General features: G+C 45.7%; 1 protein-coding gene across 1 annotated transcript in view; it reads left to right on the top strand.

Annotated features, from left to right (window-relative positions):
- LRP4 (LDL receptor related protein 4) overlaps nucleotides 1–9,487 on the top strand; it is an 80,848-nt gene extending 71,361 nt beyond the window's left edge. The window contains exons 37-38 of the mRNA XM_060176483.1: nucleotides 4,132–4,273; nucleotides 7,128–9,487. Coding sequence (XP_060032466.1) covers nucleotides 4,132–4,273; nucleotides 7,128–7,460 — 475 coding nt within the window. The 3' untranslated portion in view covers nucleotides 7,461–9,487. The remainder of the gene's footprint in view (nucleotides 1–4,131; nucleotides 4,274–7,127) is intronic.
- The last annotated feature ends 336 nt before the right edge of the window (nucleotides 9,488–9,823 follow it).

Here is a 9,823-nt window from a genome sequence, read left to right on the forward strand (position 1 = left end):
CTGGCAGTGTGATGCCTCCGGTTCTGTTCTTTTTTCTCAAGATTGTTTTGGCAATTCTAGGTCTTTTCTGGTTCCAGATAAACATTTGTAGCATTTGTTCTATTCTCCTAAAAAATGTGCTTGGGATCTTGATGGGGATAGCATTAAATTTGTAGATGGCTCTGGGTAATATATTCATTTTGATGATGTTAATTCTTCCAACCCATGAGCATGGAATATCTTTCCACTTCTTTGTGTCTTTTTCAATTTCTTTGAGTAGTGACTCATAATTTTCAGTATACAAGTCTTTTACTTCTTTGGTTAGGTTTATTCCTAGATATTTTATTGTTTTTGTTGCTATAGAAAAAGGAACTGATTTCTGGATTTCAATTTCTTCTAACTTAGTGTTTGCATAGAGGAATGCCACTGACTTTTGAATGTTAATTTTATAGCCTGACACCTTACTGTATTGCCTGATGATTTCTAAAAGCTTCTTGCTAGATTCCTTAGGTTTTTCCATGTATACTATCATGTCATCTGCAAATCAGGAGAGTTTGACTTCTTCTCTTCCAATCTGTATTCCTTTAATTCCCTGCTCCTGCCTGATTGCTATGGCAAGAACTTCCAACACTATGTTGAATAGTAATGGTGATAGTGGGCAGCCCTGTCTAGTACCTGATCTGAGGGGAAATGCTTCCAGTTTTTCACCATTGAGTATGATGTTGGCTGTAGGTTTGCTATATATAGACTCCACTATCTTCAGGAATTTTCCATTTATTCCTATTTTTTGTAGTGTTTTGATCATAAAGGGATGTTGTATTTTGTCAAAGGCTTTCTCTGCATCTATTGATATGACCATGTGGTTTTTGGTCTTGCTTTTGTTGATGTGGTGGATCACATTGATTGATTTACGTATATTAAACCAACCTTGCATGCCTGGGATAAACCCCACTTGGCATGACACATTTTTTAATAGAAAAATATGTTGTCAGAGTTGGGCATTAGCGCAGCGGATTAAGCGCATGTGGCACAAAGTGCAAGGGCTGGCTTAAGGATCCTGGTTCGAGGCCCTGGCTCCCCACCTGCAGAGGGGTCGCTTCACAGACAGTGAAGCAGGTCTGCAGGTATCTGTCTTTCTGTCCCCTTCTCTGTCTCCCCCTCCTCTCTCCGTTTCTATCCTATCCAACAACAACGACATCAATAATAATAATAACCACAACAATGATAAAACAACAAGGGCAACAACAAAAAAGGGGAAAAAAGTGGCCTCCAGGAGCAGTGGATTTGTAGTGCAGGCACTGAGCCCCAACAATAACCCTGGTGGCAAAAAAAAAAAAAAAAATTGTAGGTGGGGGTATAGCATAATGGTTATGCAAAGAGACTTTCATGCCTGAGGCTCTCAAGTCCCAGGTTCAATCACCCACACCACCATAAGCCAGAGCTGAGCAGTGCTCCGGTAAAAAAAAAAAAAAAGAAGAAGAAGAAGAAGAAAGAAAAGAAAAATATGTTGTGACTTTTCTGGCAAGCCAATGTTATTATTCCTCATTTTGCAGGTGAGGATCTATGACTTAAGAAGTTTAGACTATGTCCACCGAGACAGTAATAGAGGTGGGATGGAAGCATAGATCTGAAGCTTGGTGTATCAGCTATCTCTTGGCGAGTAACAAATTACCCTCATATGTAGCAGCTTACAATAGCAACCACAGTTTCTGTGAGTCAGGAATATGGATGCAGCTAATCCGGATGTCTCTTCTCAGGGTCTTTCATGGGGCTCTAATATATATATATATATTAAATTTTTAATATATTTATTTATTTTCCCTTTTGTTGCCCTTGTTTTTTATTGTTGTTTTAGTTATTGTTGTTATTGATGTCGTTGTTGTTGCATAAGACAGAGAGAAATGGAGAGAGGAGGGGAAGACAGAGAGGGGAGAGAAAGATAGACACCTACAGACCTGCTTCACTGCCTGTAAAACGACCCCCCAGCAGGTGGGGAGCCAGGGGCTCGAACCAGGATCCTTGAGCCGGTCCTTGCGCTTAACCCACTGCACTACCACCCAACTCCCTGGGCCTCTAGTATATTATAATCTAGGTACCAGTTGTGGTGGCAGCCTCATCTCTAAAGCTCAGTTGGGGGGGGGGAGTCAGGTGGTAGCGCAGCGGGTTAAGCGCAGGTGGTGCAAAGCTCAAGGACCGTCGTAAGGATCCTGGTTTGAGCCCCCAGCTCCCCACCTGCAGAGGAGTCACTTCACAAGTGGTGAAGCAGGTCTGCAGGTGTCTATCTTTCTCTCTTCCTCTCTGTCTTCCCCTCCTCTCCATTTCTCTCTGTCCTATCCAACAACAATGACAACAACAACAATAACAATAAAAAACAAGGGCAGCAAAAGGGGAAATAAATAAATATTTAAAAAATGTTTTGTTTTGTTTTTTAAAAAGCTCAATTGGGGAAGGATTCTTTTCCAGGTGTACTCATGTAGCTATCAGCCACTGCTTTCACTCTCTTTTCCTCCAAGGTTATCGATGGGGCTCAGTGCTGGCATTACAGATCCATTGCTCCTGACAGCCATTTTTTCCCTTCTCTTTCTTTTCTTCCATTTTATTCTATAGGATGAGAGAAAGTGAGATAGGAGCAGGGGATAGAGAGGGAAAGAGAAAGACAGATCTCTGCAGACATGCTTCACCACTTGTGAAGTATCTCCCCTGCAGGTGTGGAGCTGGGGCTCAGACCTCGATGCTAGTACTTAGTACTATGTGTGCTTAACCAGGTGCACCACTACACACACCCCCACTTCCCCCTTCCATCTCAACTTGTTTCTCTCTATCCAAAATCAAATATATTTTTTAAAAAAGCCTCCTGTCTGAGGCTCTGAGGTCCCAAGTTCAATCCAACACACCATGATAAAACAGCTGAGCAGTGCTCTGGTAGCTCTCTGTGTTTATCTTTCTCTCTGTGTCTCTTTCATTAAAAATAATTAAATAAGATATTAAAATTGGGGGGCAAGCGTTGGCACACCTGGTTGAGTATGCATGTTACAATGCACAAGGACCCAGGTTCAAGCCCCCGGTCCCCACCTGCAGGGGGAAAGCCTCACAAGTGGCGAAGCAGGGCTGCAGGCATCTCTTTATCTCTCTCTTCATCTCAACTTCTGGTTGTCTTTATCCAATTAAAAAAAGATAATAAAAAATAAAATATGTATATATATTTATTTTTTGTTTATTTATTTTTCCTTTTGTTGTTCTTGTTTTTTATTGTTGTTGTAGTTATTGTTGTTGCTATTGATGTCGTCCTTGTTAGATAGGACAGAGAGAGATGGAGAGAGGAGGGAAAGACAGAGGGGGAGAGAAAGATAGACACCTGCAGACCTGCTTCACCCCTGCAGGTGAACTGGGGTCCTTATGCCAGTCCTTGCGCTTCGCGCCACATGCACTTAACCCACTGTGCTACCGCCTGACTCCCCAAAATATATATATATTTTAAAAAGAGAGAGGGAGGGAAGGAGAGACAGCAAAGCTCCACTATTCCGGAAGCTTCTCTCTGCTGGTACACACATGTGGTAACCAGGGGTTTGAGCCCAAATTCTTGCACATGGCAGAGTGTGCACTCTAGTAGGTGAGCTAGCTCCTAGGCAAGATTGTATTCCTCACAAGTCTTAGGAGTGCAGGCTTCCATTCCTTGCTGGCTGTCGACCGACCGGAGACAGGATGATATGATAGCCCACTTGGTTAGTATATTTGCTTTGTTATACTTATGACCCAGGTTTGCACCTGGCCCCCACCGTACTTACTGCAGGAAGCTCTGGTGATGTGGGCATCTTTCTTTCTCTGTCTCTGTCTAAATAAAATAAAATAAGAAAGAGAAAAATGGGGAAAAAAAAAAAAAAGAAAGAAATGTAAATAGCAGGGCCGCTTCCTTCCCCACAGTAAGAGTGAGAAACAGTGGAGAAAGAGGGACAGCCTAAAACAAACGACAGCTTCCTTGTAACCTAATCTAATGCCTGTCTCTCCTTTGATTCCTTGCCCACACCCAAGGGGTACCAGGAGGTGGGGCTCACTGAGGCCATCTATAGGCTGCCTATCATACTGCAGTTACTTTTGCCCCAGGCATAGTCCCAGAAAGATCTGAACCCATCTCTCAACTTTTTCCTCCCACAGGCACAAAAAATCTAAGTTGACTGATCCTGGAATGGGGAACCTGACCTACAGCAATCCTTCCTACCGAACATCCACTCAGGAAGTGAAAATTGAAGCAGTTCCCAAACCAGCCATGTACAATCAATTGTGCTATAAGAAAGAGGTAAAAATTTAAATGTGCATTCAATAATTTTTTTTGGAGGGAGGATGGATGCTCTAAGTGTCCTACTAGATGAGGACCAGATGCTGTACCATCACATTGACCATCTGAGAAGTCACTGTAAGAAAAACTAAATGTGAATTGGGTGTCTGGCCAGTTCTTGACTCTCTGAGGGCCAACTTGAGGGACCTTACAGAGGACATGGTTAGAAGGCAGATCTCAGGAAGTTTCACCCTGAGAGCATGTGGCTGAGTACACCTCCCAGTGGAAAAGTAGTTCAAGTCGTCAGTGCCCTGCAGCGAGACTGTGCCCCTCTGACATAACCCCAGACTCTTAGTCAACACCCCAAAACCCAAGAGCTCTTGGGTCATGTCCCTTTCTAACCTCTGGTTCAAGCGGTTAGCTTTGGCTTGGAATGGCTGGATTTTTTTTTTCTGTTCTTATCACAGAGTTGTTGTTTTTAATTTTTTTTATTATTTATTTTCCCTTTTGTTGTCCTTGTTTTATTATTGTTGTAGTTATTATTGTTGTAGTCATTGTTGGAAAGGACAGAGAGAAATGGAGAGAGGAGGGGAGACAGAAAGGGGGAGAGGAAGATAAGACACCTGAAAACTTGCTTCACTGCCTGTGAAGCGACTCCCCTGCAGGTGGGGAGCTGGGGGCTCAAGCCAGCATCCTTACGCCGGTCCTTGCGCTTTGTGCCACCTGCACTTAACCTGCTGCGCTACTGTCCAACTCCCTCTTATCACTGAGTTTTAAGGGGTATCTTGAGAATTTTGAAGCTTTGAGTGCTTTTATTCTTTTGACTCCTTTGTGGCTTCAGTGAGGTTATTTGCTTAATGTGTAGGTATACAAATCATCTCATTTCCAGAAGGGACCTCTGACAATTTTTTTTTTTAATTCTATAGCCCTTCTTCAAAATTCATCCTTTAGGAAACCCTAATCAGTCCACTCTCCCGGGCTGTCTAGCATAATCCAAACCTGGCTCCCACCTACAGGGCTCCCATGCATAATGAATAGACTTTACGTAATAATCATATGCTTTCTGGTTCTGTGAGCTCCCATATTAAAGCAGCTTCCACTGCAGGCCAAAACAGAACCCACTGGGGTAGCTGCTTTTTTAGAAATGATAAGCCTCTCCTCCTCAATGAATCTTTCAAGAGAGAGACTCTTGAGAATTCTTGCGCTGTGGAGCATTGAATGATCCAGGAAAGAGTCTCCATATGGACCTTAAGTTCGCACTTAAAAACTAGCTGACCTCTCACTTCTGTTGTATGCTTTCTCCTCAGCAGCTCTTTCACCCCTCTGATAGTCTTTCACCCTTTCTCTTCTGATTTCCTCTTGAGCTCAGGTACCTTTTGCTGTGTGTTTGTAGAAAGAGTGCTCCTCCCCCCCCCCCCACTGCTAGTACTACGTCCCTCTCCTCTCCCCAACTCACCTGGCATGTCTCTGCAATGAAGGTGCTAAGTGGCCTGCATATATCTTATGCTAATTCCAGCTTGACAGGTGTGTGGATGGATGGCGTTGTGTGTGCATACGTGTGAGCTTGAGCACGGCCTGTCTCCCACTGTTTGCTCTAGGGAGCCTTCTCTTCCAACAGGCAGGGATCGTGTTTTATATTATGACTCATCAGTGTGTCCTGCTTCACACAGGGGCTCAGTCCAGAGCTGAGGAGTTATATTGTTGCTAAATAGGGCAGCCATAGCAGGGCTCTTGGCAGAAATACTGTCCCAGAGACAGAGCCCCAGCCATGGCCCATTTTCTCCTGGCAGTGGCAGCAAGCAGGTTGGCATCCCCCAGAAACCAAGAGCAAGGTTCCCCTTGGAGGAATTCATAAATTGTCCTTGGAGCAGTCCCAGGTTGCTTGGGAATGACCCTGAGGGTTGCAGGAGTGGAATCAGGCCAAGCGCCTCCAAAAGGTTCTAAGTTGAGGGACCCCAGTGGGTTGGTATTTAGAGCCCAAAGAAGACAACTTTCAAGATCCTTCTTATCTTCCCTGCCCAAAGTTTTTTCCCTGACAAAAATAGAAGTGAATTTAAAAAAAAAAAAATGTTAGTTTGAGGGAGTCGGGCTGTAGCGCAGCCGGTTAAGCGCAGGTGGCGCAAAGCACAAGGACCGGCATGAGGATCCCGGTTGGAACCCCGGCTCCCCACCTGCAGGGGAGTCGCTTCACAGGTGGTGAAGCAGGTCTGCAGGTGTCTAGCTTTCTCTCCTCCTCTCTGTCCTCCCCTCCTCTCTCCATTTCTCTCTGTCCTATCCAACAACAATGACAACAACAACAATAATAACTACAACAATTAAAAAAAAAAATGTTAGTTTGAAAGCCTGAATAAATGCATGCTTAACTGCCTCTGAGGATGGCTTTGATCGTGTTGTATGTACCAGCACGCCGTCCCATTAATAAACCACAACAGCAATGTAACAATCACTGACCCGTTTTAGTGCCTTTTATGCAGCAAGCACGCTGCCAAGTGCCTACCAGGTGCAGTCTGATTTAAGCCCCTCGCCATTTGGTTCTGGGGCACAGGTACTATTCTCCCCACACTGCAGCTTGGAGGTTGACCTTTAGAGATGTTCAGGAGACATAACAGGTGCCATGGTGATAAAGCCAGCAAGAGCTGATGCAAGGCTGGAAGCTATCATTCTTCCTCACTCCCCCTAAGAGGAGTAGTTATCATTATCCTTGTCTTTGAGGCTAAGCCTTGTGTGTATCCTCTGGCCAAGTTTCTCCCTTGGCCCTTAGAATCTGTGGACTCTTGCTCCCACTCCTACCCCATCCACTCCCTTGTCCAGTTCCCCCTGAGATCCTCTAGAGAGAGCCAACTGATTGGCTGTGGCTCTCCTCTCTCCACCATAGAGTGGGCCAGACCATAACTACACCAAGGAGAAGATCAAGATCGTGGAAGGGATCTGCCTCCTGTCTGGGGACGATGCTGAGTGGGACGACCTCAAGCAGCTGCGCAGCTCCCGGGGTGGCCTCCTTCGCGATCACGTGTGCATGAAGACAGACACAGTGTCCATCCAGGCCAGCTCGGGCTCCCTGGACGACACAGAGACGGAGCAGCTGCTGCAGGAAGAGCAGTCTGAATGCAGCAGCGTCCACACTGCTGCCACTCCAGAAAGACGGGGGTCCTTGCCAGACACAGGCTGGAAACATGAACGCAAGCTCTCCTCTGAGAGCCAGGTGTAAAGGCCTGGGTGCCCCTCCCCCCCGTCTGTTCCTTCTCTTTCATGGACTTCCAGTCCTGTGCTCGCTTCTACAACAAGCCCCTTTCCTGTGTGCTGGTCCTGCTCCTCCTCCTCCCACTCCATAACTGCTCCCCAGTCCTCCACAGGAGCTGGTTCCACCTGAGTCCATCACTACCCATGCCCGAGAAATGAGGGTGCATCCAACGATTTAGACCTGGGTTTCCTCCTGCACTCTGCCCTGAGCCTCCTCCCTGAAATTAGGCTCAATAACAACCCCTTATTAGTGCAGAGCTCCACCTCCCTGCCCCGTGGGACCCTCGGTGCCTGGCTCCACAACAGCTAATGACTCAAGACTGTGTCTCCTGCATCAGAACTGGCCTGGTCGCCGGAGTTGGGGCAGGGTTCAGGGGTAAAGAAAAAGAGATGAAGGATAGAGGCTGAGAGGATGAGGAATCAGCCCAGCTGGTATGGGCTTCTGGGAAACCTCCTGCCTTGAGTATGTTGGGAATATGGGAGAGCTAATTTAGGGATAGATGGGCCCAAGTGTGTCCTATCCATTGCTGGCGATGGATATTGTTCTCCCCCTTCGAGTCACTGTTTTCTTAAGCTGAAGAAACTGGTGCGATTCAGGAGTGTGATTTAAGCTAGTCTTCATCTTGCTAGACTATCTGGAGCTGTATCCACCCTCTGATAGCCAGGGTGCCTTCTCACAGATGAATATAAACTCCTTCCCTGTGCCGCCACTGGCCAATCCCTTTGCTAAAATGACTTGAGTGAATATTAAGTCTTAAGAGTTGAGTCTAAGAAGCTCTGCCTAGGCCACACAGAGTGTGTCAAAGGTTCTGCCACTCTTCCTCCTCATTCTCTGGGATCTCAAGCACAGAGATCCTGAAGGAGCCATTCAAAGAAGGACCGGAGGTTTTCATAAATAGTCAGGATGAGCAGCTAAGACTTGGGTTACCCAGGGCCTACAGGGAAGTAGCTGTGAGGTTGAACCTCCTGTGTTCTCAGGTTCTCAGGGACCTAAGTTAGTGGACAGAGAGCCTGCCAGCCATAGGTGATGAAGTCTTATTCCATCTCTCTTCCCAGCTAAGTGATTTACTTTCCACACAGATGCTACACAAAGAGTATGTGTTTCATGCTAGAATCAAAGAAGCTGAGACTTTTTTTTTTCCTCCTAAAACTACCTAATGCTTCTTCACTTTTTCTGGTTTGTTTTTTGGTGTGTTGAATTGAGTCTTTCTGACCTAGCCCTGAGGCACCTCGGGTGAAGAGAACCAAATCAAGATACAAAGAGGTAGGAGAAGAAAGTTAGAGAACACTCATTGACTAAGCCTTCCCGGCTCAGAATAGTCCAGACCTCATCCACCCAGGAACTAAAAGCTGCAGGGGAGTACAGTAAGGCTGGGAATGGAGGGGAGGGCCTCTAGGGGGCATTTCCTGATTGGAATCACCTGTAGTCGTAGACTTGCAAAATCAGCTGCCAGGCTTGTGGATGGAAATAGAGGATGAGAGGAACTATTTCTGGTCCTTTCTAAGACTACTGGAGAGAGAAGCTAGGCATGGCCCCAGTAGTCAACCCCAGGTCTGGGCCTACACAGCACCAAGAAGGTTTTCCGGACACAAAGTGGGAAAGTTGAGGTGTACTTCTGGGGTGAAAGGGGACATTTCCCATTGGATGGAGCAGTAAAAGGAGCACTTTGGGTCCTCGGATTCATGATTGGAGAAGGGACGGAAGTAGGAAAGTGGCATTTTCTCATTGGAAGGGGGGAAGGATCTTCTTGCACTTGGGCTGTTCAGAATGTAGAAAGGACATATTTGAAGAAATATCTATTTGAGCACTGATTTACTATGTAAAAAACAAACTCTCTGTTTCCTAAACTAATGGAAGTGATTCTCCCGCGCTCATGTGTAATGGTTTTAACGTTACTCACTGGAGAGATTGGACTTTCTGGAGTTATTTAACCACTATGTTCAGTATTTTAGGACTTTATGATAATTTAATATAAATTTAGCTTTTCTTAATCACCTTGCCTTGCTTGGAGTCATGACTAATAACCACACCAGCTCTGTCTGGCAGCCCCGTGCTGGGGAAACCCTGCTCGCAGGTATCACCTCGAAGTTTTTAGGGCCCAAAGGATGAAGAACCTTGAATGGTATGAAGTTCCTGGCTGGAGATTCAGCTCATCTTGAGAAAACATCAAGACCAGAGTGGCAAGTTAAATCCATATAAGTACCGCGTGCTAGAGCTCCTAAATCCTTATTTCCTGTGGTGACAGGATGGTGGATAGGTTTGTTGTTTGTTTGTTTTTGTCTCCAGGGTTATCACTGGGGGCTCAGTGCCTGCACTACGAATTCACTCCT

Source organism: Erinaceus europaeus, chromosome 17 (genome assembly GCF_950295315.1).
Source record: "Erinaceus europaeus chromosome 17, mEriEur2.1, whole genome shotgun sequence".
NCBI lineage: Eukaryota > Metazoa > Chordata > Mammalia > Eulipotyphla > Erinaceidae > Erinaceus > Erinaceus europaeus.